Source organism: Dipodomys merriami, unplaced genomic scaffold, assembly GCF_024711535.1.
Source record: "Dipodomys merriami isolate MVZ:Mamm:240054 unplaced genomic scaffold, mDipMer1.0.p SCAF_4, whole genome shotgun sequence".
NCBI lineage: Eukaryota > Metazoa > Chordata > Mammalia > Rodentia > Heteromyidae > Dipodomys > Dipodomys merriami.
In genome coordinates this window covers 4,700,539-4,714,749 of record NW_027205603.1, presented here as the reverse complement: position 1 = coordinate 4,714,749, position 14,211 = coordinate 4,700,539, and the positions used below count along the sequence as shown (strand labels likewise).

Here is a 14,211-nt window from a genome sequence, read left to right as displayed (position 1 = left end):
TTTTGAACCCAGGGCTTATACCTGCTAGGTAGATACTCTACCCTTTGAGCCATGCCTCCAGGCCTTTTTGCTATAGTTTGTTTTTCATAGGGTCTTCTTCCTTTGCCCAAGCCAGTGTCTGATTAGCATCTAAACTTTGCCTCCTACCTGGCCAGGATTATAAATATACACCACCACACCTGGCCTTTTTGTTGTTGTTCTTGTTTTTATCTTTGCGCTTTTGGCCTACAAAGATGACGTTTTAACAAAGGGTTTCTATAACACTAACAATCTTGATCTGCTAGTTCTCTTCATATCTAGAACATTATTATGCACCTTAAAAAAACACAAAAACCCTCTAGCTGGGCACTAGTCGCTCAGGCCTGTAATCCTGGCTACTCAGGAGGCTGAGATCTGAGGATCACAGTTTGAAGTCTGTGAAACTTATCTCCACTAAACTACCAAGAGAACTGGAAGTGGCACTGTGGCTCAAGTGGTTGAGCACTAGCCTTGAGCAAAAGAAGCTCAGGGAAGCCGGGCGCTGGTGGCTCACGCCTGTAATCCTAGCTACTCAGGAGGCTGAGATCTGAGGATCGCGGTTCAAAGCCAGCCCGGGCAGGAGAGACCGTGAGACTCCTATCTCCAATAAACCACCAGAAAACCGGAAGTGGCGCTGTAGCTCAAGTGGTAGAGCGCTCGCCTTGAGCTGAAGAGCTGAGGGACAGCTCCCAGGCCCAGAGTTCAAGCCCCACGACCGACAAAAAAAAAAAAAAAGAAGCTCAGGGACAGCGCCCAGGCCCAGAGTTCAAGCCCCAGCACACACACACACACAGAGAAACTAGATATTGGCATGTACTTTTTAGAGGACTGCATGTCCTAGCTTCCGGCCCTCTACCAGGCCCCACCCTTAGGAACCCAACTCTTAACTCCTGGCTCTGCCGTCGCTGGTCGCTGAGCACCCGGCAACGCCCGCGTGGGTTTTGTGACCGCCTCCCTGAGTTAGGAGGGCCTAGGAAGTGGGGATTCCCCGGCACACGCAGGGGTTCCCACGGACCCAAACCTCGTCTTCCCGGCAGGTCGGTGGACATCAGCCCCACGCGGCTGCACAGCCTCGCTCTGCACTTTAGACACCGGAGCTCCAGCTTAGAGTCCCAGGGCAAACTCCTGGGTTCGGAGAACGACACGGGGAGCCCCGACTTCTACACCCCGCGGACTCGTAGCAGCAACGGCTCGGACCCCATGGACGACTGCTCGTCGTGCACCAGCCACTCGAGCTCCGAGCACTACTACCCGGCGCAGATGAACGCCAACTACTCGACGCTGGCGGAGGACTCGCCGAGCAAGGCGCGGCAGCGGCAGCGGCAGCGGGCGCGCGCGGCGGGCGCGCTGGGCTCGGCGAGCTCGGGCAGCATGCCCAACCTGGCGGCGGCGCGCGCGGGCGCGGGCGGCGCGGGCGGCGCGGGCGGCGGCGTGTACCTGCACAGCCAGAGCCAGCCCAGCTCGCAGTACCGCATCAAGGAGTACCCGCTGTACGTGGAGGGCGGTGCCACGCCCGTGGTGGTGCGCAGCCTGGAGAGCGACCAGGAAGGCCACTACAGCGTCAAGGCGCAGTTCAAGACCTCCAACTCCTACACGGCCGGGGGGCTGTTCAAGGAGAGCTGGCGCGGCGGGGGCGGCGGCGGCGGCGGGGACGAGGGCGACGCCGGGCGCCTGACCCCCTCGCGATCGCAGATCCTGCGGACTCCGTCGCTGGGCCGCGAGGGCGCGCACGACAAGGGCGCGGGGCGCGCGGCCGTGTCCGACGAGCTGCGCCAGTGGTACCAGCGCTCCACGTCCTCGCACCGCGAGCACTGCCGCCTGTCGCACACCAGCTCCACCTCCTCCGACAGCGGCTCCCAGTACAGCACCTCCTCCCAGAGCACCTTCGTGGCGCACAGCCGGGTCACCAGGATGCCCCAGATGTGTAAGGCCACGTCAGGTGAGAGGGCGCCCCGCGGGGGCGAGGGGGGGGAGGCGGGGTCCTTAGACCTGATGGGAATCATCCCTAAGGGGGGGGGTGCGCTTGGATGTGGGGGTGGCAGGCGGACCTAGTCGGGCCCCCTTTGTTTTAGTTAGTCATGGGGCTTGAGCTCAGGGTCTGGAGCTTTTCTGCTCAAAGCTAGCACTCTGCCACTTTGAGCCACTTCTGGTGTTTAGGTGGTTACTTGGAGATTGGGGGGGGGGGGGGTGTCTCATGGCCTTTCCTGCCCAGGCCAGTTTTGAACTTCAACCCTGGGACCTCAGCCTCCTCCTGAGTAGCTAGGGTTACAGGCGTGTGCCACCAGCGCCAGGCTCAGAAATCTAAGGGTGCTGGATGAACTCCATTCCTCAGGGTTTATCCAGCCCGAGGTGCCCCCTGTATTCTGGTGAGGAGGGATTAGAGGTTAAACAGGCAAGATACAACTCTGCCAAGCCGCAGAGGCCGGAACAGAACCAAGTGAGTGGATCGTGGAGGTACCATGGATTTTATGGTCCTGCAGCCTTCTTCCCAGTCCTCCTTCCTCTAAGTACTGTAAAGCAGTGTCACAAGGCTGAGGGTGTAACTTCCGTGTACAGCTGAGCGGCAGGACCATCCATGACACTACCAGGGCAGAGATAGAAAAGCTTATGTCCTGTCAACAGCACTCCTCAAGATTGGCCGCCAGTCTTTTGGCATGTGTTAAAAAAAAATGTTCGAGAAGCCATGTCTATGATTGAGGAAAAGGATGCCATTTCCAAGAGAGCAAACACTTCATCTGCTGGGATTGCCATCCACCACTTCCCAGCGGACTCCTGTGGCCCGTCAGTAAATGGGGAGTCATATGTGGCTGAGCTATGAAGGGGCTGCCCATTTGGGCAGTGTTAAAGTTAACAAATGGCAACCTGAACACCCCTCAGAAGTTTGCAGAGAATAGATGGAGAATCTCTCCGGCAGCTTCTCTGTGCCAGGGAGCCCCAAGGCAGAGGCTCCTGCTGTCCACAGAGCAGGCATCCCTGCATGAGCTCTGCCAGGCTCTCCCTCAAAGGGCCTTCGCTGCCTTTACCATAGAACCATAACCCTCCTGGGGGTCGCTCCCGTGGCAAAGCGGGAACTTGGGGTCCCAGATCAGCCCAAGTCAGAATGGAAGCACCTGGTTTGATGGATGTACAGAGATGTTTGTGCACTGTGATTGTGCTGTGGGGTCACCAAGACCCTGCCACAGAGGCTGTGACCTGAATCCCGGGCAATGGGGCCTCATGCTCAAAGGTGCAGAGGCCATGTCCCAAGCTCCTTCACCTGGTCTCAGTCATGTCCTCTCCCTCTTTCCCACTCCCTCCTTGTGCAGCTGCCTTACCTCAGAGCCAGAGAAGCTCGACGCCGTCCAGTGAGGTTGGAGCCACCCCCCCAAGCAGCCCCCATCACCTCCTGACCTGGCAGACGGGGTGAGTGTTCCCTCCCGGCCGCGTCTGGCTCTTCTGCATTCTAGGCCATGTCTGAGCATTGTCAATGGGAGACCCTAGTGATGCAAGACATAGGAGCAAGCAAGTTAGCAGGGCTCATTATAGGGACATGGCTTTGTTTCCAAAGAAACTTCATGAATCACTCACTGACCCCTTCTACCTCTCTCCTCTTCTTTATGGGGTAAGTTCTGTACGTATGCTTTCACAGTAGGTCATGAACCCCACCTTCACCCCCCCTCCCCAGAATGTGGGGAGGGGAAACAGGAAGTATTGCATTCCTCTGGTCAGAATTCCAGACAGACATCTGGCTTGGGTTCTAATGATAACCCAGGCCAACCGGAAGTGCCAGGCCAGCCCTCCCTGAATGGTGCCCCCGGCATCTGGCACATGCTTCTCAGTGCATCGGAATGCATCTGATGGAAAAAGGCTCTGTCTGCACTGAGCACTTGTTCTTTATGAAGAAGTAAAGCGAGTCAGGTGCCTTGAGACCTTCAAGTAAAGGCTGGGCACAGCACAGTAGATGAAAGCAGGAGTCAGTTCTTTTTTTGTGTTGTGTTAGGTGTCCTCCTTGAGCGTTATAACCTGTGGCCAGGTAGGATGTTCTCACCCATGCCTCCAGCAGGTGTGAGTGACCTGCTACCTGCTCCTGTCTCCAACTTCAGCGAGTTTCTGCTCTGCTGGAGATTGGGGAGGGGTGTCTGGAAAAATCTGATTGCTGGCTGGGAGACGAATCTCCACAGTGTCGAGCAGTGATTTTTACTGGGGTTTCCGGGAGCCTTCGTTTTGGATGGAGGGACTGCTCACACTTCATGAGCACTTGCTGGGAGTTCACAGGCTTTCTCAGTTCCTAGAATCCAGGCTGCATGCATTGCGGCAAGGGGAAATATCTGGATTCTTTGGCTTTAGGGATGAGGCTCAAGGAAACTAAGTGCCTTGACCCCCAAAACTTCTTCCACCCAGCTGGTGGATCCCAGACCAGGAGCCCGAGCTTCACCCAGCCCAGGGGCAGAAGCAGCAGGCTGCTTCCACAAGCCCTCCTACTAAGTGATTGACAGATGGTTTGACCACCCCTGCCCCGTCCCGCTCTACCTCTTAATCTTAAGAGAATGTATTGTCTACCCTTGCTACTTAGGTGTGTTTGGTAGTAGCTACCCCTGTGTCTTTATTAAGAATCATTTGCAAACTCACTTACATACCATCTTCACTCCAGCCCTAGGATCTCTCTGGACAGGGCTTACAGTCCAAGAGTCTCCCCAAGATTAATTCCCAAGAGACAGCCTGTCTCCCTTCAGGGGCTAAACCATCTCATCCAAATAGGACACTTCTCTCTGGATCCTCCAGCACTTCCAGGTCATGCCCATCTTGCCTGATCCAAATATATGCCAGTGTGTTTGCCTATAGGCTGGGATTTACAAGGCTAATCACTTAAGTTAGACCTTACTTTGGTTTTTGAAGTCAGCTGTTTTGCCAGATTGGATTGAGTGATTATTCACAAGCAATAGCTGCTCTCTGAAGATAATGATTTTTTTAAAAATAGCATGCAGGGAACACTGCCAGTGCTACCCACCTTCCCAAAGCCACACAAATGGGGATGGCCCGTTCTGTATTGCTGACGTTGTCACTGACACGTGGGTGATCAGTGGGTCCTTCCAGTGTGCTAATGAGCTACTAATCATGTGTGTCAAACGCCTCTTTCTAACATAACCTCTCTTCTCTTCCTCTTCTGCTTTCCTTTGTTCAGAGAAGCAACAGAAAGCTCACCCATCATGGATGGGTCTGAGTCTCCAACTCACCAAAGTACTGATGAATAGAGGTATCGTAAGGGAACGTTTTGTTCTTACTGCCCATGAGTTTGTGATCCCAGGTGTGCTGCACATGTGTTGTCACGGTTTCCAGAAGGAAACATCTGAGTGGAAGCCATTACGTCTTTTTCTAGACATATGGAACTATCCATTTGTATGTGTGGTTTTTATCATCAGATGTTGGATATTATTAATGCTACTTCCTAGAAAGATTCCCAATTAAGTGTCCGTGAATATTTTTCAGTGGCTCAGTGAGCAGTGTTGGACTAGTGTGTCCAAGTATCAAGGTAGAAGCACCTGAGATCACATCGCTGCATTTTTGAGTGACAGCTATGTATTTGTACAGATGCTATAAAACCCTGTGGATTAGCTTCATCACCATCACCACCTCCACCACCATCATTACCATCACTACCTAAGAACTCACTAGAATGAGCCCTTGGTACCATCCTGGCTACTAACTGCAATGCCTGTTGAAATTTCTAAAACGCTGCTGTCTAGGGACTTTTAATTGCATAGCATTGAGATCAGCATTTCTAGAAATAGGAGGATGCCATGCAGAGGTAGACAGAATGCTTTTGGGGTATGTTTGTTTGGTGGTATTGAGGTTTGAATTCAGGGCCTTGTGCTTGCTAGGCAGGCACTCTACCGCTTGAGCCATGCATCCAGCCATGTTTTTTTTTCTTTAGCTGTTTTTCAGAGTCTCACATTTTTGCTTGGGCTGACCTTGAGCCTCTGGACATCTGTCAACTGAGTAGCTGGTATTACAGACATGAGCCACCATGCCTAGTCTAAAATTTTTAATTTGGTCAAAAAAATGGAACCTTGACTCGTAGTTCCAGAAGTTCACGTTCAAGGCCACAGTTCACAAAGCTATTAGGGAACAGACGTGCATATGTATTAAGTGCTCCAAGAGTTAAAACCAAAAATGTTAAAAAAGATTCAGTAATGAGAGCAATCACTTTTTCAAGTGCTGAGTAGCCAGGATTACCACTGCACCCAGCCCTCTGTGTAAGAGCAGTCTTTTTAAATAGAAAGGATCCATTTTTTTCCTTCAGTATAGTGTGACAAAATAATGTGCTAGAGGTGCTGGAAGTGGGCACTTCAGAATTAAGTAGGTTTGAAAGATTACTGTGAGACTGTGATGGAGAAGCTGGAATTTAGAAACAAGTTCATGTGCAGCCGGGTGGACTGGACTCAAGAGGGCCTTGTCACGTGACCCTCTCTCTACCCAGTCAGTTTTGTAAATGAAGTCATTTTTAGTAAGGCATAGTGATAAAGCACAGCTCAGAATTTAGAAAGGATGATAAGCATGAAATGTACACTTGCAGAAGCAATTTATGACTGTTCTTAGAACTGTACATTGACAAAAATCAATTCATACAAAGTAATTAAATTTAATTGAAATTTCTCCACCCTTCCTCCCCCATACACACACCAATCACTTCACCTCCCTGTCAAAGCAGCTGTAAAACACAGCTGACTGAGAATCATGAGTTAGAGGCCCTGGCTTAGCCACTGCCCTGGTTCTTACCTGGTAAAGGGCATTCCATAAAGCCAACGGTAGACTCAGAAGTTCCCTCCTGGATGGCAGAAAAACCTCCCAGGTCACGTGCCAGGGGACAACTTAGTTGATTTCCCCAGGGACCAGGTAGTGCTTCCCCGTTTGCGTTGTTCATGAGGGCTGCCCACTTCCTTGGCCTGCGGCATCTTCTCTTAGCATAGGATTGATTTGTATAGACTGAGAAGCTAGGGCTTCACTGAGCCCCACCAGAAAATACAATGCCAACAGGTTCAGCCACATTTCCAACCTTGAAGGCTGCCTGCTACATCCTTCAGAAATGCTGGAGAATCTCTTAGAAATACTTCCTGTGGAACATCTGTAGAGTGAGTGGATACATATTTCCGTCCAACTTCCTCTTGTTTTTTCTTTTATTCCTTCAATGGATACACTTTAGTCAGAAAATAGTACGCACATTTCAGGCCAGTCACAAGTCATGCTGTAAGCACCCCTTCTCAGAAGAGGTAGAGACCGGGCAGGCTGTAGCTGTCACTTTGTGGCCCTTCCAGATTCCATCTGGGACAGCCACTGGGCTGCCCCTGCCCCTGCCCCACCACAGAGATCTTGTTTGGTCCATTCAATGCTAAGGAGTAAAGAGCTCTACAGTTTAAAAACAAACCTGCCAAGCCCACAGATCGCTGTGTTAGCAATACAGGGGTCTCCTTAATGAGGCACAGGTGAGCATGTGGTCCAGCCACTCCCCCCCACCCATTAACTGAGTCTCACATACATTGTAAACTGCATGACCTGCTGCCTCATTTAAATGCTACTGCTTTGAACTCAGTGAGCATTGAGCTTCTGCTCCATATAAAGAGGATTTTTCAGTTCCTCTCAAGCACATTGTATTGTGACAGAGGTCCTTTGTATTTGTGGTGCAAACTATTACCTATATTTTTTTTGGGGGGAGGGTTGGTCATGGTGCATGAACTCCAGGCCTGGCACTGCCCCTGAGCTCTTCAGCTCAAGACTAGCACTCTACCACTTGAGCCACAATGCCACTTCTGCTTTTTTTTTCTGGTGGTTCACTGGAGATGAGAGTCTCATGGACTTTCCTGCCCAGGCTGGCTTCGAACCGTGATCTTCAGATCTCAGCCTCCTAAAAGTAACTAGGATTATAGGTGTGAGCCACCAGCACCTGGCCCATTTTTTAAACTATCAGAGTTTGAGCCAAAAACTGTTTTGAGATGTTGTTACACAAAGAGATTCAAACACAATTGATAGTATGAAGTTATGGAAGATTGTGTATTGTGTGGGCATTAATAGGTCATGAAGTTTGAGCAGTTCTGAGTAAAACATGGTAATACAGGACTTTAGTGTATCTGTGTTTAGTGTGTATCAGTGTTCCTAAAGGCCAGGTCCTCAAACTTACTTGTCCAGAGAACCTTTGTTTCCTCAGAGCCTTCACAGGTCTACTTTGAGAAATGCTGGCGGAGGTGATTTCTAAATAGCCTATGAAGTCTAAAGGGAAATTTTGTCCAAAAGATAGATCCATATCACAAACAAATGTATCCACAACGTATTTCTCTCCAGAGTTCCTATTTCAAGGTGCTAGTCGTATTCATTGCCTAGGAAACGGAAATCAATTCAATAGACTTAAGCATGGAGGAGTGAATCAGCTGATGGAGATGGGGCTGGGGCCCACCAGTACTCTCCTCCCATGGCTCTGTTTTCTGCTCCTGTCAGCCTCAGGCTTTCAAAGCTGCCTGGCTTGGCCTTTGCCATCTTGGAATCGATGCCTGGTTGGACTCTACATGGGAAGCCAGGGTCACAGGTCTATCCAGGAAGAAGTGGCAACCTTAAAGAGACACTGGCCTCCGGCGGGGGGGGGGGGGGGGGGGGGACAGCTTGTAATTCTCCCATGTAGGGCCCAAACACCTTTCCCATTAGAAGTTCTCAGTCCTAGGGTGGGTGCAATAGAATCGTCCACTTACCATCCAAACTCAGCATACCATGGCAGCATCATAACTAAGGGCCTTTTATTCCTTTGATTCTGGTGCCACATTTAAGGAGTTAACCCATTGTTTCCAGGGCTGCAAGTACAAAAGTGTCATTAGAATCCACTAGAATGCCCGATGCCAATGGCTCACACTTATAATCCTAGCTACTCAGGAGGCAGAAACCTAGAGGATCATAGCTCAAGGCCAGCCCCGGCAGAACAGTCCTTAGGATCCACCTCTCTAATTGCCTAGCAAAAATGCTGAGGGTGTCCAGCAAGCAAGCCAGAGCAAGGCCCTGAGTTGAAGCCCTAATACTAAGGGGGGCGGGGAGGGGAAACCACCAGGATACAAACAAACCTTTGGTATTTTCTAGCTTTCATGGACTTTCTGGACTAAATGAAGAACATTCACAAAGACACTAGCTGGGAATGTGTGGCACAGTGACAGAGCACATTTACCAAGAATTTACAAGGCCCCAGAACCGTGTCGTTCACTTGCTCCACAGAGCCCAGTAAATGAGTGATTCTTCTGTGTGAGCTGCCTCACGAGGCTGTTATGATACCCTGTAAACTCGCCTTGCTTTGACCTCCCCGCCAACCATGCCCGCCTCTTCCCCAGCACTGGGCACAGGGAGCTGGTTTAGGGTAGTTGGTCCTTGATAATGGACCCTCGTATTGCATATTGCCATCAATCTAGCCATGTGACAACTTCTTGATGTTTCACAATCACCTCTACCCATCCCAACCAGTCATGCCTGTTTTCTTGAGAAGTCTCTCCTTCTTTGCTTTCCTGTATGTTCTATTGGCTGTTTTGGTGCCAGGGGTTAAAGCCGAGGCCTGGAGTTGCACAGCTAGCCCCCTGCTGTATATTTTAAATAAGTATTTTTCCTTTATAATCACAAAAACAGATTGTTTAGAATCCACAGAATTGATTTTTTTTTTAAAATTAGAACTCAAATTCAGAATATCCTGTCAATCTGACTACAGGGAAAGTCACATATTTTAAATGTTGTTTTTTTTTTTAAGGACAGAATAAAAAAATAATCTACCAGAAAAATCAGGTTCCCCTTTGGAGATGGATGTCACCCCCAAGGCATGCAGCCCCAGAGAGCTCTCACAGAGGGTGCATCTGAAAATCAGCTGGGAGAGGGTAGAAAGCACCCCAGGTCCACCCCAGCACACACACCCCATTTCTACCAGTAGCAACCTCAGAGCTCAAACAGGAGCATTTTTGAGTCTCCCAGGTGATTCCAGGATGGGGCCGATGTGAGAGCCACGTTGAGGAAGAGCAGCTAGCTCAGTTTCCCAAGGATTCCAAAGCCCTGTTATGAGACCCTTGTGGTCTCTGGGTGCCTCCTGTATCCTGGGCACCCTCGAGTGCCAGGCTTCGCGCCTTCTGGGCAGGGGAGACCATGGTGAGGGAGGGCCCACATCCCTGCGTGCTCCACCTCTAACCCTGCCGTCTCCTCCTTGGACCCCACCTCTAACCCTGCCGTCTCCTCCTTGGACCCCCACAGGAGCTACACTGACAGCTGCTTCCTGGATTCCTCCCTCTATCCAGAACTAGCTGACGTCCAGTGGTACGGGCAGGAAAAAGCCAAGCCCGGGACCCTCGTGTGAGCCAGCCCGATGCCATTCTCTGTCACCTCACTGCCTCTCATTTGCCTTACCCAGACGCACTGTCACCTGCACCAGCTTTGGCCCTCAGCACTTTTTTTTTTTTTTTTTTGCTCCTGTCTCCGCAATCCCTTCAAACCCTCAAATACCTGACTGAGGAGACATTCTGGAAGGTTCCGGTCCCACTGTGTGTCCCCCTGGCTCTCTTGCCCACAGAGAGCCAGACAGCAATCCTCAATGGCGCCTTGGTGGCTCCCCTCTGCCAGGCACCGTCCGGGAAGCCAGCATGCATGAACTCCTGCGGACAAGTAGCCAAGGGAGAGAAGGGAAGCAAGATCTACATGCAGACAGCCGCTGCCATAGGCCCACCATGCCCTTCAAGGAGAGTGCCCCACCTTGTGGGGACCCTTAGTCTCCCCCAAAATCCTCCTAAGTGAGGCAGCCTGCAGGGAGTGGCCATGGGGGGGAGTGAGAGAGGAAATCTAGCCCTTCAGAGATGCATCGGGAGATTCACGATCAGTTCTATGCTGCCAAAGATTAAACACATGCAAAAACAAAAACAAACCAATACAAGGGGCCAAGAGGAAGACATTCTTCAACAAGATTTTAAACTCTGCACACCCCAAGTGAAAGCCAACTCGTAAATCGTGTCTTCAGTCCATCTCCCTTAAACATCCTCTTCTCCTTCTGAGAGAGAGCCGTGAAAAGTAGTCCTACAGAGTGGTGGCAGCAAGGCTCGGCCCTGCTGACTCAATGACTCCATCCATCTGGACACCAGGAAATCAGTCCTTGCAGGGAGCAGAGTACGGCAAGCCCTGCTCTCTGCCCAGGCCCTGCTTTCTTTCGGGAAACTTGAAGGTGACCATTGTCCAAAAGGGGGTTCTCTCTCACTAAAGCCACTAGTCGAAGTATCCCCTGTGTTTTCTTCAAGGTTTTTCATTTGCTTTTCATTTTTATGGGAAACCAAGGGAAAAAGCACATTGCCATCCAGCCAAGTGTGTTTATCTGTCGTGGCTCATTTTTCTGTTCTTTAGCAGATGCGACTTCTGTGTGTCACTTAAAAGAGCCCAGCCATGCCCTTAGGTGGGAAGATTTACATGTGTCTACCAGCCGGCAGGCAGAGCAGGGTTAAAAAAAAAAAAAATCAGCTCCCGAAGGGCCCAGATACTACAACTGTTAACAGTCGCCTCGAAGCGCCACCTTGGTTTGCAGCATCCAACCAAGGAAAACGAGGAGAACACGTGTGGGAGCTGCCGTTTACATGTGCTTTGAGCTATGCTCAATGCACAACCGGAAAGCCATCAAACTTCAAAGGCCTCAAAAAAAAAAACATTTTTCTAATAACCAGTGCACAATCTTACATGGGTGACTCAAGATGGCACAAAAGGTCTCTATGGAGGAGGTAGACTGTGCATGATGGCGCAGGGGGGGTGGGGGGATTTTCTCATTTGTAAGGACTTCCTTGTCAAAGGCATTTGACAGCCAGGAGCAGGAGCCAGGGTAAGGGGTACTTCTGTGGGAAAGCAGAACTAAAAGTTAGCTACCGTGTCAAAAGGAAAACCTTTGTTTTTCATGTCTGTGTGAACTAAGAATATCAGTAGACTCTACCAGACCAGGAAGGTGCAGAATGGACTAACCAGCCATGATGCTCCCTCTGCCGTAGCCTAGAAAGTGCTGTCACTCAAGTGGGACATTCATACCACCCTGGCCACGGCCACCAACTCCTCTGCCACTTCTCTGTGGGCCAGGAGGGCAGGCACCCCAGCTCTGCATATGGCTCGGTTGACGCTTCCAGCTTGAGGGACAAAATGTTATTCCCAGAAGGCTTGAGGAGTAAACCTGCAGGATAAATAGAAACTGGTTAGGATATGAAATGAATCTGGCACTTGAATGGGGAGGGGTAGTTTATGGCTCTTACTTGGGTAATCAGAGCTTAAAATAGTTTGTTTTTAGATTACCTCCACCCACCCCTTCCCCTACTCGGAAATGTGATGCACGTTGGGTCATTTTCCTTTCTCTCAAAAGAAGGTACAGAGGGAATTCAACACAGCTATGAGCAACAGGTTAAAAAGTCAAGAGAGAAACTAGAGGTGGTGCGGTTACCTAGTTACAGGTTCTAGGACATGGGTAGAAGTCAGAAATAAAGTCTGAAGCCTGTTGGATCAAGCTTTTAGCCCAGTTCTAAGGAGAGGCAGAAGTTCTTCCAAAAACATGGGGTACACTTTAGATTAGTAGGGCGGGGGAAAGCAGATGAGTGGAGTAAAAGCAGGAATTACAGTCCCAGCAAACAAAATGACAGTCTGGTAGTGAAGAAGGAGATTGAGTCAAACAGGTTTTACTGTTTCGCTGTGTTCGGTTAATATAAAATGTACATAAAGTGACAGCCCTTCTGGCCTGCCACGATGGTCGTTGTGGGAAACGCTGTGGTGATTGTATGCAAGCACTTACAAATTCTTTCTATAGCCCTATTTCTTTAAAACAAAATAAAATGAATTATGAAGCTCCTGGTCTGATATAAAAGCCCCTATTGGATTCTTTGGATACAATAAGAAATTGCCTGTTCAGCCAGGAGACTGGCGAAAAGACTCATACATCAGACTGCTGTGAGCCAGGTGGGGTTCTCATTTTGTTATATGCAGGTGAGTGTTGAAAACTGTTAAATTCCAATTTGTTTTCATTAAGTATTAGTTTAGTTCGAAATATAGCAAACCTCATCCAGGTGCTATCCAACGACCAATTACTGCTTAGTTAACTAGGTGTAAAGTTTTACATATCCATTAATGTCAATAGTTTATTACAAGTTGTGTAAAATGGACTCTAGTTTAATAATGGGGGTGGGGGGAGATTAGGTTGCTCCTGAAACTGACTGTAGAGCATGTAAAATGATTTTACTGGATTCTGTTCAACTGTAATCAATGAGAAAGATGTATGTTGTAGACAAAGTTGCAGAATTAAAAAGAAATCTGCTTTTAATTTATTCTTTTTGTATTAAGAATTTGTATAGTACCTTTACATTTTGCAAAACAGTGTTGTCAACACTTATTAAAGCATTTTCAAAATGAAAAGATTCCTGATGCCTCTTGGACATTGTTTATTTCTATGTGGTAAGATGTTTGCTCAGGGGGCTGGGAAGGTGGCTCAGTGGTAAAGCGCTTGCCTTGCATGCCTGAGGCCCTGGGTTTGATTCCTCAGCACCACATAAGCAAAAAGAAAAAAGCCGGAAGTGGCGCTGTGGCTCAAGTGGTAGAGTGCTAGCCTTGAGCTGAAGAGCTGAGGGACAGCGCCCAGGCCCAGAGTACAGGCCCACGACCGGACCCCCCCCCCAAAAAAAAAAAGATGTTTGCTCAGCTTTATGACTGGTGCTCTACCACTTGAGTCATGCCTCCAGCCTGGCTTTTTGCTGGTTATGGGCTTTTCTGCTCAGGCTGACTTCTATCCTCCAGATATCAGCCTCCTGAGCAGCTTGGATGCCAGGCATAAGCCACCAGCACACAGCTGGATTATTTTTTAAAAACTGGTTTATACATGATATTCTTGTTGATTTTTTCCAGATGATAAAGACAAGCTCTTGTCTTCAGTAGAGACTAATTTCCTTTTGTAAACTATATAAGATCATCTAGTCTAAATTGTGTTCCTTCTTTTCCAAAAAGGATTTGACATTGGAGGCTATTTTGGCCATTGTCACTGGGTCAACAATACATTGCAACAGCTACCTTTATATCCTACATGCTGTAGTGTGTACTAGTCCCACAGTCCCTGGTGAAAGAATCACAAAGGGGAAGGACAGCCTTGGTTTCTCTTTTTATGTTGTCCCCAGCTTGCTGTAAAAGAGAAAAGATCCACTGGGTAGATAAAAT

At 49.3% G+C, this 14,211-nt stretch overlaps 1 protein-coding gene across 8 annotated transcripts in view; it reads left to right on the top strand.

Annotated features, from left to right (window-relative positions):
* Nucleotides 1-13,396, top strand: part of Frmd4a (FERM domain containing 4A) — a 526,608-nt gene extending 513,212 nt beyond the window's left edge. For 5 of the 8 annotated variants that reach the window (XM_069990391.1, XM_069990392.1, XM_069990393.1 and 2 more), the window contains 3 exons: nucleotides 1,056-1,957; nucleotides 3,324-3,420; nucleotides 10,255-13,396. In XM_069990391.1, coding sequence (XP_069846492.1) covers nucleotides 1,056-1,957; nucleotides 3,324-3,420; nucleotides 10,255-10,357 — 1,102 coding nt within the window. In that variant the 3' untranslated portion in view covers nucleotides 10,358-13,396. Of the gene's footprint in view, nucleotides 1-1,055; nucleotides 1,958-3,323; nucleotides 3,421-5,179; nucleotides 5,253-10,254 lie in introns of those variants that run through there. The other 3 variants (XM_069990394.1, XM_069990389.1, XM_069990390.1) reach the window with 2 other exon arrangements.
* The last annotated feature ends 815 nt before the right edge of the window (nucleotides 13,397-14,211 follow it).